This window comes from Entelurus aequoreus, linkage group LG04 (assembly GCF_033978785.1).
Source record: "Entelurus aequoreus isolate RoL-2023_Sb linkage group LG04, RoL_Eaeq_v1.1, whole genome shotgun sequence".
In the NCBI taxonomy this organism is placed as follows: Eukaryota; Metazoa; Chordata; class Actinopteri; order Syngnathiformes; family Syngnathidae; genus Entelurus; species Entelurus aequoreus.
Window position 1 is genome coordinate 30,880,633 of NC_084734.1, and position 21,993 is coordinate 30,902,625.

The following is a 21,993-nucleotide window of genomic DNA, read 5'->3' on the forward strand; positions in this document are numbered from 1 at the left end:
GCACCGTTTCTAAATTTACCAATTTGGCACCGGTATGGGATAAAATTGTACCCACCTTATTATTCCTTTTATGCAATCCATCTTTGAAATGTAATGTAATGTTTTCCCAGACGTGGCAGTCCACTCTCCGGATAAGAAGTCCATTATCCTGTACGTGACGTCGCTGTTCGCCGTGCTCCCCAAAGACATCAGCATGGATTCTATCCGGGAGGTTGACACACTGCCGCGCAAATTTAAAGTGGAGGCTGAGGAATCAGCTCCGGGCCTCAGTGCACAGGTAACTAACTAACTACCTATCTACGACAAAGTAGGATTTTGAAGTGGGGGGTTCAGAAAGCACACATCAAGTAGGCCTGCGCTCTGCTTAGTGACATTTTATTTTCATTAGTTATTACAGCAAATTCAGTAGTGGCCTGATAGACTAATCATGTGCGGTACAAGCCAGGTATTGATTACATCATCAGATTGGTGCTGCTGTTCGCTTTCCAGGTTTGTCTTCACCAAATCCCCAAACCACCTTTTAGTTTTTTTTCTTCACTGACTCCACACGCTTCACGCCCTGGAATGAGCTCTGGAAAACTGTACAGAGTCTGGGCTTTCTACTCTGCTGGCAGGCCTTCTCCCGCCTCAAGATGTGATGTGGCTGCTTTTGTGATTAAGCAGAGACAGAATAGAGGCTCTTTGTCTTTGATGGTCATGATTGGTTCCCACTCCTCAGTCTTGAAATTCAGACTTCTGCCTCATGACTTTACCCAGAAGATTTTTCCTTGTTTGTGCCATTCTAACACAAAGGCCTACACTGTGTTGTAAAAGTCAAATTAGCTCTTCACACTGTAACATTTTTGCTACCGATCTGGACTGTGTGTTTCTGAACTAGCTTTAAGTCAAAGAATGGGGCTTGGCCTGCCCTGCAAGTCAGCAGCACCTCCCAGCATCCTACAATAGGCGTGCATTTTTTTCTTCCTTAACTGCAGGGCAGGTCACTCTGCATGCCTCAGAGACGTTCAACACTCTTTGAAGTATGTTTCTATTTAAAAAAAAACTAGAAGATTAACTCAATTATTGAAGCACTGCAATGCATAACATGAACTAACATGAATTAATTCCCTGTTTTAATGAATGTTTGGTACGAGTTTGGTTTGTGTGGTAAATATAATTAAACAACAATAATAATATAATTACGTTTTTAAATTATTTAGTGTGGAAGCATATTAACCAATTGTATAATATACAGTGGAACCTCAATTTATAAATTTGATTGGTTTTTGAACAGGGTTTGTAAATAGAAAGGTTTGTATATTAAAGGTAATTTCTCCATAAGAAATAACGTGAACAAGAATAATGGGTTCCAGCCTGAACAAAAGTCTATAATTTATTTAAAAAATGGTATCCTATATACACAGTGTTGTATATCAAACAAACATAACAAGGGGGTGATGGATCAACTTTATATTTAATAACAAAGTTAAAACAAAAACAACCAAACTGTCCCCATTTGACAACACACACACACACACGCACGCATGCAGACACATACACACACATTCAAACACACCCACGCACTGTCACTAGCCCTGTGGTGCCCTCACAGTTTGAAATCATATAAACACACACACACACACACACACACACACACACACACACACACACACACACACACACACACACACACACACACACACACACACACACACACACACACACACACACACACACACTTTCACTAGCCCTGTGGTGCCCTCACAGTTTGAAATCACAAAACTCCTGAACTTTAACAGCCACATCACTACAAAGATTCGGAATAAAACATTAAATCAACGTTACCTTGTTGGTTAAACTTCTTTCCGATCAGACCCAGAGAGGGGCAGAGGGATGGCATTGTCCACAACGCTGTGGATACCTCCTGAATGATTTCGAACCACACATCGCTTGTTCATTGCTTTTTTTGGATTCATATTGAGCAAGCAAAACAAGACAAATGCTGTGAAAAGGCTAAAAAGCACTTAAAAGCACACAAAGTAGCAAATAGCACAGTAGCTAAGGACAGCACATGCTCTGCTGGCTGAATGAGCATGGAGATTGTTAACCCCGCCGACAATGGCTGTGCTGCCTGGCACAGAATGGCTGTGCTGCAAGCACACAATTGTTGGATGAAACATGTGTACGTTTAATCAAGGTTCGTACAACAAAGCATATTTCTATTCTCTATCTCTAGTCTGTTTTTCGTGAATCAAAAAGTTGAGGGGTTCATAAACCAAGGTTATGTACTGATCGTAAAGTTAATTTCTACTAGACTGTATTAACATAACAAAAAAACAAACTTTTTGGATTAACAAAAAGTATGTTGCATTTCATATGAAAAGGAGTTTGTTTTTGTATCGTTGAAAATGAGATGCTTCATCCTTCACCCGCTAAGCATAAGTGCTTTGATATATGGCTTGATATTGATGAAAATGTCATGTTTTCAACCAAAATGCAGCATTTTTAATCTGAACTGTTGTTTTTATTTGGTGACACTCATGTTGATGTTAAATGCATAACAGTGCTTAACTTTGCATGCATGGTCCAACAAATGTTTAAATATTCTTACCATGTTTCCTCACAAAGGGCCTTTCACTCTACTTATTCATCAGCAATGTCTTGATTAATTTCTGCATTGCTGCATTGTTTAGTTCGAATAAATAAGCTGATCAACTTTACTTACTATGGTTGATATACGCCAAAACAGCAGTAAAGTTGCCTAAATAAATTTTGTGCCTAATAGCTGCTACTCCATCATTGCAAAATATGTTTTTCCCATTATAAGTGATGTCTAATGGATTGACTAAATAGCCTCCAGTCACTAGGTTTAATATGAGTTTTACGATTGGTTTGTACCTCATTTTCCTCAGAATGTGAAACTGGGGGGAGCAGGCAACAGTCCGCGGCTAGAAACCCCCAGCAACTTAAAGGAGATGGATGTGGAAATGGAGTGTGGCATGCTGGAGGCAGATTTGGATAGCTACCAGACAACCCTGGAGGAGGTTCTGACCTGGCTTCTGTCGGCCGAGGATGCCCTGCAGGTCCAGGACGAGGTTTCGGAGGACGTGGAGGAAGTCAAAGAGCAATTTCACACGCATGAGGTAAGAAGAGACGCAACTGCGAAAATGAGGTGGAAGTCCTTAGTCCTACAAGTGGAGATCTTGTTTAAGCGGATCCTCTTCTTTTCCTGGTCATCTAATAGCGTGCCAGGAGAAAGTGAACCTAAACTACTTTGTGTTCACATTGCACAGCTGAACAGCTTTGAGGTCAAATCTGTTAGAAACTGGTCTTAATTTGTTTTGGTTTTATATTAATAAAAAGGTAAATTGGGAAGTGGATTAGTGCGTCCTCCTCACAATACGAAGGTCCTAGGTTCGATCTTGCGCTCGGGATCTTTCTGTGTGGAGTTTGCATGTTTTCCCCATGACTGCATGGGTTCCCTCTGGGTACTCCGGCTTCCTCCCACCTCCAAAGACATGCACCTGGGGATAGGTTGATTGGCAACACTAAATTGGCCCTAGTGTGTGAATGCGAGTATGAATGTTGTCCGTCTATCTGTGTTGGCCCTGCGATGAGGTGGCGACTTGTCCAGGTTGTACTCCGCCTTCCGCTCGATTGCAGCTGAGATAGGCTCCAGCACCCCCGCGACCCCGAAAGGGAGAAGCGGTAGAAAATGGATGGAAAAAAGTGTGTCATACTGTTGTCCGGATAGCAACATTTTGGTACTAGTTCAATACCTTTCGATACTTTTCCATATAACGGGGACCACAAAAAATTGCATTATTGGACCACAACAAATGGCATTATGGCTTTATTTTAACACAAAAATCGTTTGATACATTGAAGGTATCCCAACTGAGCCCTGCCCACTGATTTGATGGGTGAGTTTGATAGATAAAATAAATTAATGAAGCGCTGACACACAGGTACATGAAATGATAAATAAATTCTGAAATATTTAATTAAATTCTGAAATAATAAAATAATTAATTAAATAATAGTCAATGATTAAACTATCAATAAATGATTAAATAATTAAATGTATTTTTACATAAAATACATTGAGACATCTATTAACATATTTATGTATTTAATTCCAATTGCTAATAATTAATGACATAGGCGAAGACCTTATCTAAACCAACGTAAAATCCGTCAGAAACTGGTTTGAGTTTGTCTGTCTGTACAAAACCTAATGAAACTTTTGGGTAGCTGACCAAGTGCACACATCAATAAAGACCTGCTTGAATCTAATAAGCAACACTCAGCAAAGATGTTAGAAAATTAGCTCTGTCCAAGACTCGCCACCAGGGCTGCAGCTGTTTATTATTTTAGTAATCGAGTAATCTATCAGTTTGTTTGTTCGATTAATTGCGTAATTGGAGAAAACACTTTACACAATGTGTATTTTAGGGAAAATACATTAAATAAACACATATTTTCTGCTTGCCATAACCTGCACTACAACGAGCTACTGCAATGAAATTTCGTTCTTATCTGTACTGTAAAGTTCAAATTTGAATGACAATAAAAGTAAGTCTAAGTCTAAGTCTTTATTTTTTTTTCAAATAAATTCATTTCATCAACATTAATGAGGTGGCGACTTGTCCAGGGTGTACCCCGCCTTCCGCCCGAATGCAGCTTAGATAGGCTCCAGCACCCCCCCGTGACCCCGAAAGGGACAAATGGTAGAAAATGGATGGATGAAATTGCACTGCAACACACAGCCACACACAGATCATGGCACCCACACACCACTGTGCGCTTTATTGCAGCAGCCGTGTCAGCATATTTAAAATTCAGGGCACTACATGCAGTCGGGGTTTTGTCAATTCATATTAGTTGCCCTCAATTGATTAATCAAAGCAGCAAAATGTAAATCCCAAATTTTTTTTCCTAACCAAGTTGTTCAAATGAATCAAATATTTGTTATTACTACCGTATTTTCCGGAGGATAAGTCGCTCCGGAGTATAAGTCGCACCGGCCGAAAATGCATAACAAAGAAGGGAAAAAACATATAAGTCGCACTGGAGTAAAAGTCGCATTTTTTGGGGAAATTTATTTGATAAAACCCAACACCAAGAATAGACATTTGAAAGGCAATTTAAAATAAATAAAGAATAGTGAACAACAGGCTGAATAAGTGTACGTTATATGACGCATAAATAACCAACTGAGAACGTGCCTGGTATGTTAACGTAACATATTATGGTAAGAGTCATTCAGATAACTATAACATATAGAACATGCTATACGTTTACCAAACAATCTGCCACTCCTAATCGCAATCGAAATCTTATACGTCTAGTCTCTTACGTGAAACTATGAAAAAAATTGCGACTTATAGTCCGAAAAATACGGTACTCACCACAGCCTCCTCCCTTCTCACCCTACCTGTTGGAATGCCAGGAATTCCGCATGCCACGTAATGGTGCCCTAACCCTTTGGGCTTATTTGTTTGTTGGAGGAGACAATTGTGTTGGTGCGTGTGTGTAAAAAGAGCTTTGGCTGGATTCTCATTGACCTAAATGGGAATATTTGCTAAGACTTATGTGTGGAATCCAAGTCGAAGTGTAAATCTGGACCTCTTTAGGTCTACTACAGCAGTGTTTTTCAACCTTTTCTGAGCCAAGGCACATTTTTTTCATTGAAAAAATCTCGAGGCACACCGCCAGCAGACAACATAAAAAAATGAAACTCAGCAGCCGATATTGATAATAAAAAGTTTTTCTCGCAATTGTTGAATATGAATTCAAACCATAACCAAGCATGCATCACTATGGCTCTTGTCTCAAAGTAGGTGTACTGTCACATCACGTCGTGACTTATTTTGAGTTTTTTGGTGTTTTCCTGTGTGTAGTGTTTTAGTTCTTGTCTTGCGTTCCTATTTTGTTGTTGATTGTCATGTCATGTACGGATGTACTTTGTGGACGGCGTCTGCTGCTCCACACGCTGCAAGTCTTTGCTGTCGTCCAGCATTCTGTTTTTGTTTACTTTGCAGCCAGTTCACTTTTAGCTTCGTTTTGCATAGCCTTCCCTAAGCTTCAATGCGTTTTCTTAGCGGCACTCATTTTTGGTTTAAGCATTAGATACCTTTTTACCTGCACACTGCCTCCCGATGTCGTCTGCATATTGTGATCACGACAAACCATGTTTCCGACATCTACAAAGCAATTAGCTACCTACTGCCACCTACTGATATGGAAGAGTATTACACGGTTACTCTGCCGAGCTCTGTACAGCACAGACACTTAACATAGTCACATTTGCGGATTATAATTACTGGGTTGCAAAAAATAATTTTAACCCAATTAGGTGAAATTACATAATCTCCCATGGCACACCAGACAATATCTCATGGTACACTAGTGTGCCGCCGCACAGTGGTTGAAAAACACAATCAGAATCATTCTAGTTGGTTTTAGACTTCATCAATTTGGTTTTGTGCTTTAGACAATGGAAGTGCAAAATAATAGCCCATCCCTGTTAGGCAAGACTGTATCCTAATGTTAATGCTAATTTGGTTTTTCAAGCTCTTCTTTAACTGTTGAACCTAACATTGCCGCTAGGCCTGTCGCCACTCCTAATTTGACTCGCAAACTTTGACAGTATCGCATGCTTGACTTTGAAGGCTTTCATGATGGAGCTGACGGCCCACCAGAGCAGCGTGGGCAATGTGCTGCAAGCCGGCAATCAACTCATCGCCCAAGGCAGCCTGTCCGAGGAGGTGGAAGATGAAATACGGGAGCAGATGAGCCTCCTAAATTCCCGGTGGGAGAGCCTTCGTGTCGCCAGCATGGACCGCCAAGCCAGGTAGAAATACTTTTTGAGGTATGCCGCATTCCTGCACAATAAAGGATATATTTGCTGTACGATGGGTAGAGGTCACCTGTGATGGCGTTGACCTCAAACCTTTACGGCTTCTGACAGTGTGGAATGTGCGAGGCTGCAAGCAATGTGAAGGTGACACCTGATAAGCACTGAGATTTCCTGCAAGGCTTCTAACAGTCAATGCGTCTTATCAGTGTTTCGCTGTTTCAAACATAAACACACACGACGGACACATACATGCACACTATTTAAATTATTTGGAGTTTTGACATGATATTATCTCGTTAAAACTCTTCTGTATGTCTAATTACTTCACCTTTCCCCTCATCCAGACTTCATGAAGTCCTAATGGAACGTCAGCAGCAGCAGTTGCAGCAGCTTTCTGATTGGCTGACTCGCACGGAAGACAGAATCCGAAAGATCGAGACAGAATCACAGACTAAAGATATAGACGACTACAAGGAACGGATCGAGCAGCATAAAGTAAAGACACTTATCAGGGACACATGTTCTGTATGCACATTCACATACACACAGAATGTAAACATGTCTATTCACATACACACAAAATGTAATCATGTCTGTCCATTCACATACAAACAGAATATAAACTCCAGACGTAATATAAACAATTGTTCGTCAAGACACATACAATAAGGTTAACATGTATGTCCATTCACATCCACATTTAATATAGACATATTGTATGTATGTCCATTCACATACACCCCTAATATAAACATTTCTGTCTATTCACATACACATTGGTTTAAACATGTTTGTACATTCAAATACACACAGAGAATACAGTAAACATGTATGTTATATTCCCATCCACCTGTAATAGATTATTTCTGTTTGTCCACTTATATACACACACAAAGGAAACATGTCTGTCCATTCCCATCCACATGTAAACTAAACATCTGTCTGTCCATTCTCACTCAAACATACAGTAATGTAAACCTGTCTGTCCATTCACACACACGCATGATTTAAACACCTGTCTGTCCATTCAAATACACACAGAGAATACAGTAAACATGTCCGTGTATTCCCATCCACCTGTAATATATTATTTCTGTTTGTCCATTCATATAAACACATAAAGGAAACATTTCTGTCCATTCACATCCACATGGTATATAAACATACTGTATGTCTGTCCACTCACAGACACACTTAATGTAAACATGTGCATCCATGCGCATACACACATTAAGTAGACGTGTCTGTCCGCTCAGATACACACAGAACGTAAACATGTCTGTCCATTCTCATACACACCTAATGTAAACATGTCTGTCCATTCACATACAAACAGAATGTAAACATGTCTGCCCATTCACATACACACTTAATATAAACATACTGTATGTCTGTCCCTCCTCATACACACAAAATGTAAACATGTCTGTCCATTCTCATGCACACAAAATATAATCATGTCTGTCCATTCACATACAAACAGAATATAAAGTTGTGTGTCCATTCACATCCAGACGTTATATAAACAATTGTTCGTCAAAACACATACAATAAGGTCAACATGTATGTCCATTCACATCCACATTTAATATAGACATATTGTGTGTATGTCCATTCACATACACCCGTAATATAAACATTTCTGTCTATTCACATTGGTTTAAACATGTTTGTCCATTTAAATACACACAGACAATAAAAATATATGTATATTCCCATCCACCTGTCATAGATTATTTCTGTTTGTCCACTTTTTACACACATAATGGAAACATGTCTGTCCATTCACATTCACATGTAATATAAAGTTCTGTCTCTCCATTCTCACTCAAACATGTCTATCCATTCACATACCAAAAGAATATAACCATGTCTGTCCAGTCACATACACACCTAAGGTAAACATGTCTGTTCATTTAAATACAGACTTAATGTAAACGTCTGTACGTCCATTCACATACACATTTAATTCAAACATGTATTTTCATTCAAATATACACATAATGTAAAAATATGTCTGTCCATTCACTTACACACATAATGTAAACAGGTCTGTTCGTTCATTTCCACAATGAAATGAACGAACATCTGTCCGTCCATTTACACATAATTTCAACAGGTCTGTTCATTACTTAATTTAAAAACAATCTGTCCATTTACTTACACATATAGAGTAATGTTAACATATGTTATTTATATGCACATACAGTATGTTCACTTCTGTCTACCCTTCACATACGCACATAATGTGAACATCCGTCTTTCCATTCACATAGACATGTAATGTTAACATCTTTAATATCCACTTATGTTCACGTCTGTCTACCCTTCATGTACACATATAATGTGAACATCTGTCTGTCCATTCACATATACATGTATTTTTAACATCTGTCTTTTATGTTTACATCTGTCTACCCTTCATTTAGATATATAATGTTAACATCCATCTGTCCATTCATATACACGTCATGTAAACATCTGTCTTTTATATCCACATATGTTTACGTCTGTCTACCATTCACATACACATATAATGTGAACATCCATCTGTCCATTCACATACACATGTAATATTAACATCTGTCTTTTATATGCACATATGTTTACGTCTGTCTACCCTTCACGTACACATATAATGTGAATATCCGTTTGTCCATTCACATACACATGTAATATTATCATATGTCTTTTATGCACATATGTTCACGTCTGTTTACCCTTCACATACACATGTAATGTGAACATCTGTCTGTCCATTCACATACACATGTAATAATAACATCTGTCTTTTATATGCACATACAGTATGTGTACATCTGTCTACCCTTCACATACACATACTGTATATTGTGAACATCCGTCTCTCCATTCACATACACATGTAATGTTAACATCTGGCTTTTATATGCACATATGTTTGTCTGTCTACCCTTCACGTACACATATAATGTGAACTTCCGTCTGTCCATTCACATACAAATGCAATGTTAACGTCTGTGTTTTATATCCACATATGTTTACGTCTGTCTACCCTTCATTTAGATATATAATGTGAACATCCGTCTGTCCATCCACATACACATGTAATATTAACATCTGGCTTTTATATGTACATATGTTTATGTTTGTCTACCCTTCACGTACACATATAATGTGAACTTTCGTCTGTCCATTCACATACAAATGCAATGTTAACGTCTGTTTTTTATATCCACATATGTTTACGTCTGTCTACCCTTCATTTAGATACATAATGTAATGTGAACATCCGTCTGTCCATTCACATACACATATAATATTAACATCTGGCTTTTATATGCACATATGTTTACGTCTGTCTACCCTTCACATACACATATCATGTGAACTTCCGTCTGTCCATTCACATACAAATGCAATGTTAACATCTGACTTGTATATCCACATATTTTCACGTCTGTCTACCCTTCACATACACATATAATGTGAACATCTGTCTGTCCATTCACATACACATGCAATGTTAACATCTGACTTTTATATCCACATATTTTCACGTCTGTCTACCCTTCACGTACACATATATTGTGAACATTTGTCTCTCCATTCACTTACACATGTAATGTTAACATATTTTATATCCACATATTTTCACGTCTGTCTACCCTTCACGTACACATATAATGTGAACATCTGTCTGTCCATTCACATGCACATGTAATGTTAACATCTGTCGTTTATATCCACATATGTTTACGTCTGTCTACCATTCCCATACACATATAATAATATCTGGCTTTTATATGCACATATGTTCACGTCTGTCTACCTTTCACATACACATACTGTATATTGTGAACATCCGTCTCTCCATTCACATACACATGTAATGTTAACATCTGGCTTTTATATGCACACAATAGTGTTTACGTCTGTCAATCCCTTCACATACACATATAACGTGAGCATCTGTCTGTCCTCTTACATACACCTAAAATGTGATGTAATTTCCCTTTTATTGTCTGTCTGGCCAGGAGCTTCAGAATGACCTTGAGGCGGAGCAGGTGAAAGTTAACTCTCTCACACACATGGTGGTTGTGGTGGATGAGAACAGCGGTGAGAGTGCCACGGTTGCCCTGGAGGAGCAACTACAAGTATGCTGTTTGCCTGAGAGATTCTTTGTTTTTGTACCGTAACTGCTACTATTCTTGTTGGAGAGTACAAACATAGACAGTAACACATAGATAGATCATGATAATATTTGTTTGTATCATGCATTCAGTCGTTGGGGGAGCGCTGGGCGGCTGTGTGTCGTTGGACGGAGGAGAGGTGGAACAAGCTGCAGGAGGTCTTCATGGTGTGGCAGCAGCTTGTGTCGGATCAGGTAGAGCATTAGCGTATATTTTACTCCTTTCACCATGTTTGCTAAGGAACGATGTGTTCTGCAGGGTTTGTTTCGAGCATGGTTGGAAGAAAAAGAAGAGGCCTTGGGTAAAGTGCAGACCAACAATTTTAAGGACCACAGTGAAATGAACACAAATGTGCGGCAATTAGCTGTAAGTCGCAGGGGCTACACTACAGTTTTACCCAGTTTTTCCTTTTGACTGTTATGTTGTGAAATTGTGTAGATTCTCAAGGAAGACATGGAGAAGAAGAAAAGGACGCTAGACCAACTTTCCGATGCAGGCCAGGATGTGACGTCATTGCTGAGGAGCGCAGAGGCTGGTGCTAATATTGAGGCGGACACTGAAGATTTGGCTCATAGATGGGACAACTTGGTGCAGCAGCTGGAGGACTGCTCCTTCCAAGTAGGCACTATTGAGTTTTTTATACGTTGTTCAGTCCCTTCAGGATTTCGCAAACTTTGTTCAACTTCCCTTTTTGGCCAGTCAGCGTAATTTTTGCCAATCAAATTTGTCCCTGAGCGGCGCTCAAACGTGCACGTCAGCCGTCTAATCAAATCTTGTGTTTGTTTTTTGTTCAGCCAAAACAGGAACAATAAGGTGTAATAATATATCAACTCTTTATTGCTCAAATGACTCAATTGTCATCCTCCTGCATTGCTCGGAGCTACTTCCGGTTCCTGTCTACAGCGCTAAGCCTTCTGGGAAATGTAGTACATAATAAACATTTAGCAAAAGTCCTCACTTCCTTGTTTACATGTATTTAGATATTTATTTTACCTTTATGTATCCAGGGTAATACAATTAAGAACATATTTTTAATTAGGGATCGACCAATTAATTTAGTAGTAACCAACCAGTGCTCTTTTCTGCTAAGGTGTGGCTGCTTTCTCTTTCTCTCCTTGGAGTGCTGTTGCCAACAGCACGCCTTCTCTATTTACAAGAACTTGGCAGAACTTCCATTTTTCTCTGGGAATTCCAGTTTTTGTCCTTCTTTTTGGGCGTTCTTTCCTTCCTTCTTTTACCCGTTTTGTGTGCTTTCGCTCCCGCAGCGTTCGCACGTCGAGCTTCTGTTTGCAACACCCGCATTGTACATGGGCTCAATAAAGAGAGCGGCAAGTTTTTAAGTTTCCTGATTCAATCAAATGACAACATGACCGAGATGAATGGACATGAAGATGATAGAACAATTTGAAACCTTTGTCTAAATTGACAAATAGGAGACTTATATAATAGGTAAAGATTTTTGGGTTAGCGTACATGAAGGATCCCAGAATTGGTTCTATTTAAATGTTTGCCATATTTAGATATGTTTCATATCAATCATACTATTCAGAAATCATTGATGTAAATTGCGTCACTAATTGAGAAAGGAAGTGAACATACTGTATGTGTTAGCAATTGCTCTGAAATGGAAAAGGTTTAGGATTAAATCACCTTTGCTTCTTCCTACTCTTCTTCGGACATGTTGTAAAGAGAAATGAAAACATGTAAAATATGTGATCCATCATATTGAAACTGTATACATGTTCAAAATAAACTTCAGCAAACCAACATTTTACAGTTTCTCCTGAAGAAACCGTACAATATATTAAAATCCATAAACTACTGTACAATTGATTAGCTCGCAAGTTTTTGTGATGTAGAAAAATCCCATATTTTTACCAATTTTCCCAGAAGGTTTGCCATATTCTGAAATGCAAATGTTGATGCTCCTCTTAGACACACGTAATAAAGGTGTTTGTGATGTCCCATGATGTTTTTTGGTGGTTAATTAACCACATCACTAGCTCCACATAAAACATTACAATGCCGCTGGTTTGACGTTTCCTAAAAAATAATGTTAAAAAACAACTTAAAGTCTTATCCAGCGGTTTACTGATGTATACTATTCACGTTAAGCTGAATGTTACTGCAAATAAATATCGGCTACAAATATCGGTTCTCTGCCTCCTCCAAATTCCGGTATTTTAGTTCTTCCACAATCACAAAGAAAGCCAGTGAAATCCTATAGAGACTGTTTTTTTTGTTAATTTCTGCTGTGCATTAATGGACTAAACTTCTGCCAAGGTGATGGAAGCTGTCACCGACGCTGGGGTGACTCCAATGGACAAACATGTCGTTATGAAGACCGCTGCGGCTGCTTCGACCCACGACCAAGATTTGCCCCCTCCTGCTCCTCCCAAAAAACGTCTGGTAGAGACAGACAAAGAAGTCAGGAAAGTGTAAGAACTGCAACACATAGAAACACTCTTTGCATGTACACAAACATGAGCCCACCTATCAAATCTGTCATCTGCAGGTTCGAAAATAAACTCTCTGAACTTTTGAAGTGGATTCAAAAATGGAAAGCATCTAATCAGGCTTTTGCATCCACACACCCCAACTCTACAATAGATGCTCAAGGCCTGCAGGAGAAGTTACAGGTCGGAAAAGAACACTAATTACAACGTACTGTTGGAATAGGAAGTTGAACATATGCTTTTGGCTTGCAGGCTCACGAGCTGGAACTGAAAGCAAAGGAGCCTGTAATCAGTCAAGTGATCCAGGAAGGTCGAGGCTTGATGGACCAGTTAGAGAGAGGTACATGTGAAAAATGATCATTTTAATCAAATACACACAGAGTTTGAACAAATCAACAATAGTTTCCCTATCAAATTCGGGATGTAACAGTATCAAATCTCACAGTATAATATTATCCCGGTATTAAGGCCACGGTACGATATTATTGTGGTATATGTACTAAAAAAGTAAAAAGACTTAAAGGCCTACTGAAATGAATTTTTTTTATTTAAACGGGGATAGCAGATCCATTCTATGTGTCATACTTGATCATTTCGCAATATTGCCATATTTTTGCTGAAAGGATTTAGTAGACAACATCGACGATAAAGTTCGCAACTTTTGGTCGCTGATTAAAAAAAGCCTTGCCTGTACCGGAAGTAGCGTGACGTCGCAGGTTGAAGGGCTCCTCACATTTCCCCATTGTTTACACCAGCAGCGAGAGCGATTCGGACCGAGAAAGCGACAATTACCCCATTAATTTGAGCGAGGATGAAAGATTCGTGGATGAGGAACGTGAGAGTGAAGGACTAGAGTGCAGTGCAGGACATATCTTTATTCACTCTGACCGTAACTTAGGTACAAGGGCTCATTGGATTCCACACTTTCTCCTTTTTCTATTGTGGATCGCGGATTTGTATTTTAAACCACCTCGGATACTATATCCTCTTGAAAATGAGAGTCGAGAACGCAAAATGGACATTCACAGTGACTTTTATCTCCACAACAATACATTGGTGAAGCACTTTAGGTACGGAGCTAACGTGATAGCATCGTGCTTAAATGCAGATAGAAACAAAAGAAATAAGCCCCTGACTGGAAGGATAGACAGAAGATCAACAATACTACTATCAGGAGACACCGAACCAAACACTGGACCTGTAACTACACGGTTAATGCTGTGCCGCCTGTCGAAGCCTAGCAATGCTGTTGCTAACGACGCCATTGAAGCTAACTTAGCTACGGGACCTCGTCAGAGCTATTATAAAAACATTAGCGCTCCACCTACCCCAGCCCTCATCTGCTCATCAACACCCGTGCTCACCTGCGTTCCAGCGATCGATGGCGTGACGAAGGACTTCACCCGATCATTGATGCGGTCGGCGGCTAGCGTCGGATAGCGCGTCTGCTATCCAAGTCAAAGTCCTCCTGGTTGTGTTGCTGCAGCCAGCCGCTAACACACCGATCCCACCTACAGCTTTCTTCTTTGCAGTCTCCATTGTTCATTAAACAAATTGCAAAAGATTCACCAACACAGATGTCCAGAATACTGTGGAATTTTGCGATGAAAACAGAGCTGTTTGTATTGGGATACAATGTGTCCGAATACTTCCGTTTCAACCATCGACGTCACGCGCAAACGTCATCATACATAGACGTTTTCAACCGGAAGTTTCGCAGGAAATTTAAAATTGCACTTTATAAGTTAACCCGGCCGTATTGGCATGTGTTGCAATGTTAAGATTTCATCATTGATATATAAACTATCAGACTGCGTGGTCGGTAGTAGTGGGTTTCAGTAGGCCTTTAAAAATGTTATAGTGTGTAAAATGAAAAGGCAGGAATGTTTAGGATAAACACACTTACTGTAACTGAAGACAAACATAATGCTAAAATGTTCTAATCATATCTATTACTGCATATATGTATTTTTAAGTACAAAGAATTGTGCAGAAACATCTACTGTTTCAAGCAAATATATAAAAAAAAACACTTACAGTTGCGTGTCTTTAAAGTGACAACGTAAACATCCAATGTAAAACAATATTGTTCACTTTAGTGTCTTTCAACTTTTACTTTCTGAGAAGCAGTGTCCTCCACAGTCAACATGTTTTATATCAGTCTGGAAAAGGCTGTTTCTCAGAAAAGTTAACTAACAATTTAACTTTTAATCATGTAAATACCTCACAAACATATTTTTGGCTTCACTGGCTTCAAATATATTTTCTGGATGACAGTTTATGAGGTGGCGACTTGTCCAGGGTGTACGCTTGCCTTCCTCAAGCCCCCCGCGACATCCAGAGAAACAAACGGTGGAAAAATATATAGATGGACTGAAGATTTATTTATTTATTTATTTTTCAGTTTCCTCATTCTTCCCGCGTAGAACAGTTTTTTTGGTGATTACATCCGTGCTGTGCGACAAGACCCGCTGGCTCTTAGAAACACTCGAGACGAAAGTATTGTTTTGCAAAGTGCAGACTTTCTTACCTCCACCAAAGAGGTTATGTTGTCGCTAGAGTTTGTCTGTTCGTCAGCAACATGACTCAAATATTTATTGAAAGATTTAGATTTTTCAGGAAATGCCCCCAAAAATTCCTCTCATCGACTACGAACACATTTCACTTCTTACTTACGCTGTTCCACCCCCCACCTTCTGGGAGATAGTTTATTTTTAGACGTGGCCAACGCTAAAAACACACTAATTTGGCTTTTTTTAATACCGTCTACGTCACGGTATTATTGTGAAGACATTGAAGCCAAAGTACCGCGTTATCTACAATACCGTTACACCTCTAGTGTCTATTGTGTATTTAACTACAGTACATACTACAGCCGTTGTGTATTTTCAGGGTATTTATGTGACTCTTTATGATGCTAGTTATTTTTGTGTTTGTGGGCAGGATGGTAAAAAAAAACTCATCCTGCTGACTTTTTATAAATACTAATAAAAATGAAGAAGCACTCATTAGATTTGTATGAGGCTTTTTTTTTTTGAGGCAGTAACGGGTAGTGGAACTTTACAAAATGCCCTTATAACTGCTGCTCACTCCTGTGTTTAAAAATGTTTTATTTGTTTTATTGTTAGATTTCTCCATTAAAAAAATGTATGAAAATATTTTGTAATGGAAAAAAAGTTTAAAAAAACTATACATATGCAGTACAGGCCAAAAGTTTGGACAGACTTCATCATTTCAATATGTTTTTTTTATTATGTAGATTGTCACTGAAGGCATCCAAACTATGACACCAGTGAAGTGAAAACCATTTCAGGTGACTACCTCTTGAAGCTTATCGAGAGAATGCCAAGAGTGTGCAAAGCAGTAATCAGAGCAAAAAGTGGCTATTTTGAAGAAACTAGAATATAAAAATGTTTTGAGTTATTTCAGCTTTTTTTGTTAAGTACATAACTCCACATGTGTTCATTCATAGTTTTGATGCCTTCAGTGACAATCTACAAACCCCGTTTCCATATGAGTTGGGAAATTGTGTTAGATGTCAATATAAACGGAATACAATGATTTGCAAATCCTTTTCAACCCATATTCAATTGAATGCACTACAAAGACAAGATATTTGATTTTCAAACTCATAAACTTTATTTTTTTTTGCAAATAATAATTAACTTTGAATTTCTTGCTTGATGTACAGCTTAAGTTGTTCAACAGTCCGAGGGTCTCCGTTGTGGTATTTTAGGCTTTGTAATGTGCCACACATTTTCAATGGGAGACAGGTCTGGACTACAGGCAGGCCAGTCTAGTATATGAGGGGCCGTTAAACACATTATTCAGAATTACCTCTTACATACACTACTGAAATGCTCTCACATAAACAACTGAAATCTTTTTCTTTTATACACACTACTGAAACACTCTTATAAACACTACTGAAATGCTCTTACATACACTACTGAAATGCTCTCACATAAACAACTGAAATCTTTTTCTCTCACACACCCTACTGAAACAGTCTTATAAACACTACTGAAATGCTCTTACATATACTACTGAAACACTCTTATAAACACTACTGAAACACTCTTATAAACACTACTGAAATACTCTTACATACACTACTGAAACACTCTTATAAACACTACTGAAACACTCTTATAAACACTACTGAAATACTCTTACATACACTACTGAAACACTCTTACATACACTACTGAAACACTCTTATAAACACTACTGAAATACTCTTACATACACTACTGAAACACTCTTACATACACTACTGAAATGTTTTTGTCTCACACACACACACACACCTGGAATTATTTTTCACTAGTATGTATAAACGGATTTCACCTGTGTGTGTGTGTGTGCTTTTTACACGTGTGTGTAAGGGACAACAATTTCAGTAGTATGTGTGCAAAGATTTCAGTTATGTGTATGAGCGCATTTTACCATTGTGTATACGAGCATTTTACCACTATGTGTAAGAGCATCTTACTAGTGTGTGTGAGCGATGTTGCATTCCGGTTCCGGTATAATCCCCGCCCCTTTTCAGACAAGTTTATTTTTATTTTTTTTAAAGCCAAGTTGTGGACAAAATGTCTGCCGACAAGCAGCTTAACCGAGGCGGGAGCTCCACTTCATAATTTGAGGGCTTCAGCAGAGAATATAATAACACTTTCAATGCAACAAGGGTCGGACTGCCGCCATGGGTCTCCCCCGCAGGACGCGGCACCTGAGCGGCCACACAGCGGTGCCTTTCTCCTCCCGACAGCCAAGCAGCCTGGAGCACTCGTTCCATTGCGAGTTTGCACCGCACACATGCAACGTTTCAGTTCATGGACATCGGGGCAAAAGGAGGAAAAGGTAATTAGACATTATTTATTTCTAAATGATTTGTTGAATCACACGAAATGTAAGACAACATGGCATTGTAGTGAGCTACAATGGTAACATGTCGAAATGTGAGTCACGTCGTGTTACGTCAGTAGCTAATCATATACTAATGATAATGGATTGCATTTATTTAGCGCTTATCATCGACTAGATAAGGGGTCCCCAAACTACGGCCCGCGGGCCGGTTACGGCCCTCCAAAGTCCAACATCCGGCCCGCTGGAAAAAAAATAAATTTTGTATTATTATTTTCAATCTGTCTTTTCTAATCTAATCCATTTTTTGGTGTTCCCTAGCCGCTCAGGCAAATCATATTGTCTACAAATGCATTTCCCTGTATGACGTATATATTGTCTTAGCTGTTTTCATGTGATCTGATTGTTACATTCTTATTTCAGAGTCACCACACAGCTGCATGACCATTTCAACAAGGACGGAATAAACAACCTCTGGATTCATGGAACTTCTCTGCACACAAATATATTAATTGGAATATTCAATACATTTCTCATAAACATATTAAATATCTTTTTTTTTTTTCTCAAAAAAGGTTCCCTATGCCTTATTATTTATATACTTTTCAATGCTTCTTGTAGTCAGACAATAGATATTGTTTGTCTAAAATTATAGTTTAAGTTAATGTGTTAATATTTACACCTAGCCCCTAACCTAAATACAATAATCATAAGACAAAAAAATTGTGTATCACAAGTGTTTGGGACAAGTTTGGGGAGATTTTGACAAAGTGTGTATGGTGGTGGGGGCTGGATGACATTACTAGTCAGAACATAAAATAACTTAAAAACATCAACCGTAGAAACATAAATGTTCACAGCACAAACGTATTGCGGTGTTATTCTGATATTTGCAATAATAAAGTGGGCAACTTCATACAGGTCTGTATAACAGGTTCCTTATTTATTTATTTTTTACAAAATGTTTACACAAAATATTAATTTGCAGAATACACTGCACAAGTGAAGAAAACATTTTAACAAACCTTATTATTCCCATGTTGTCCACTGAATAAAGTGCAGAATTGAAGTGAAAATGTCTATTCCATAGTTGCCATCATTTTCAAGTGGGTTCACTTGTTGAAAAATGTTCATTGTTGTCTCATTAATGTTTACATCTATGTCTGGAATTACACACCGACAAGTATTGAAAGGATATGAATAATGAGACATAAGGAACCTTTCTGAGCCAAAAAAGGTTGTTTTCAACACACTGTTGAAAATAATATTCACAATGTTTCTATGTGAAATTTATTGAATATTCCAATTAATATATTTGTGTGCAAAGAAGTTCCATGAATCCAGAGGTTGTTTATTCCGTCCTTGTTGAAATGGTCATGCAGCTGTGTGGTGACTCTGAAATAAGAATGTAACAATCAGATCACATGAAAACAGCTAAGACAATATACGTCATACAGGGAAATGCATTTGTAGACAATATGATTTGCCTGAGCGGCTAGGGAACACCAAAAAATGGATTAGATTAGAAAAGACAGATTGAAAATAATAATACAAAAAAATTGTTTTTCCCAGCGGGCCGGATGTTGGACTTTGGAGGGCCGTAACCGGCCCGCGGGCCGTAGTTTGGGGACCGCTTATCTAGTCAATGATAAGCGCTAAATAAATGCAATCCATTATCATTAGTATATGATTAGCTACTGACGTAACACGACGTGACTCACATTTCGACATGTTACCATTGTAGCTCACTACAATGCCATGTTGTCTTACATTTCGTGTGATTCAACAATCATTTAGAAATAAATGATTTTGCCCCGATGTCCATGAACTGAAACGTTGCATGTGTGCGGTGCAAACTCGCAATGGAACGAGTGCTCCAGGCTGCGGCTGTCGCCGCTCAGGTGCCGCATCCTGCGGGGGAGACCCATGGCGGCAGTCCGACCCTTGTTGCATTGAAAGTGTTCTTATATTCTCCGCTGAAGCCCTCAAATTATGAAGTGGAGCTCCCGCCTCGGTTAAGCTGCTTGTCGGCAGACATTTTGTCCACAACTTGGCTTTAAAAAAAATACAAATAAACTTGTCTGAAAAGGGGCGGGGATTATACCGGAACCGGAATGCAACATCGCTCACACACACTAGTAAGATGCTCTTACACATAGTGGTAAAATGCTCGTATACACAATGGTAAGATGCGCTCATACACATAACTGAAATATTTGCACACATACTACTGAAATTGTTGTCCCTTACACACACGTGTAAAAAGCACACACACACTCAGGTGAAATCCGTTTATACATACTATTGAAAAATAATTCCAGGTGTGTGTGTGTGTGTGTGTGTGTGTGTGTGTGTGTGTGCGTGAGACAAAAACATTTCAGTAGTGTTTATAAGAGTGTTCCAGTAGTGTATGTAAGAGTGTTCCAGTAGTGTTTATAAGAGTGTTTCAGTAGTGTTTATAAGAGTGTTTCAGTAGTGTTTATAAGAGTGTTTCAGTAGTGTATGTAAGAGTATTTCAGTAGTGTTTATAAGAGTGTTTCAGTAGTGTATGTAAGAGTGTTTCAGTAGTGTATGTAAGAGTGTTTCAGTAGTGTATGTAAGAGTATTTCAGTAGTGTTTATAAGAGTGTTTCAGTAGTGTTTATAAGAGTGTTTCAGTAGTGTATGTAAGAGTATTTCAGTAGTGTTTATAAGAGTGTTTCAGTAGTGTTTATACGAGTGTTTCAGTAGTATATGTAAGAGCATTTCAGTAGTGTTTATAAGAGTGTTTCAGTAGGGTGTGTGAGAGAAAACGATTTCAGTTGTTTATGTGAGAGCATTTCAGTAGTGTATGTAAGAGCATTTCAGTAGTGTTTATAAGAGTGTTTCAGTAGTGTGTATAAAAGAAAAAGATTTCAGTTGTTTATGTGAGAGCATTTCAGTAGTGTATGTAAGAGGTAATTCTGAATAATGTCCCTAACGGCCCCTCATACTAGTACCCGCACTCTTTTACTATGAAGCCACGTTGTTGTAACACGTGGCTTGGCATTGTCTTGCTGAAATAAGCAGGGGCGTCCATGGTAACGTTGCTTGGATGGCAACATATGTTGCTCCAAAACCTGTATGTACCTTTCAGCATTAATGGCGCCTTCACAGATGTGTAAGTTACCCATGTCTTGGGCACTAATACACCCCCATACCATTACAGATGCTGGCTTTTCAACTTTGCGCCTGTAACAATCCGGATGGTTCTTTTCATCTTTGGTCCGGAGGACACGACGTCCACAGTTTCCAAAAACAATTTGAAATGTGGACTCGTCAGACCACAGAACACTTTTCCAATTTGTATCAGTCTGTCCTAGATGAGCTCAGGCCCAGCGAAGCCGACGGCGTTTCTGGGTGTTGTTGATAAACGGTTTTTCGCCTTGCATAGGAGAGTTTTAACTTGCACTTACAGATGTAACGACCAACTGTAGTTACTGACAGTGGGTTTCTGAAGTGTTCCTGAGCCCATGTGGTGATATCCTTTACACGCTGATGTCGCTTGTTGATGCAGTACAGCCTGAGGGATCGAAGGTCACGGGCTTAGCTGCTTACGTGCAGTGATTTCTCCAGATTCTCTGAACCCTTTGATGATATTACGGACCGTAGATGGTGAAATCCCTAAATTCCTTGCAATA

At 38.9% G+C, this 21,993-nt stretch overlaps 1 protein-coding gene across 4 annotated transcripts in view; it reads left to right on the top strand.

Moving 5' to 3' along the window:
* utrn (utrophin) overlaps positions 1 to 21,993 on the top strand; it is a 393,845-nt gene that overhangs the window by 83,097 nt on the left and 288,755 nt on the right. For all 4 annotated transcript variants that reach the window (XM_062044584.1, XM_062044587.1, XM_062044585.1 and 1 more), the window contains 11 exons: positions 111 to 277; positions 2,892 to 3,122; positions 6,654 to 6,835; positions 7,186 to 7,336; positions 10,858 to 10,977; positions 11,106 to 11,207; positions 11,272 to 11,379; positions 11,452 to 11,631; positions 13,297 to 13,451; positions 13,529 to 13,652; positions 13,722 to 13,809. In XM_062044584.1, coding sequence (XP_061900568.1) covers positions 111 to 277; positions 2,892 to 3,122; positions 6,654 to 6,835; positions 7,186 to 7,336; positions 10,858 to 10,977; positions 11,106 to 11,207; positions 11,272 to 11,379; positions 11,452 to 11,631; positions 13,297 to 13,451; positions 13,529 to 13,652; positions 13,722 to 13,809 — 1,608 coding nt within the window. The remainder of the gene's footprint in view (positions 1 to 110; positions 278 to 2,891; positions 3,123 to 6,653; positions 6,836 to 7,185; positions 7,337 to 10,857; positions 10,978 to 11,105; positions 11,208 to 11,271; positions 11,380 to 11,451; positions 11,632 to 13,296; positions 13,452 to 13,528; positions 13,653 to 13,721; positions 13,810 to 21,993) is intronic.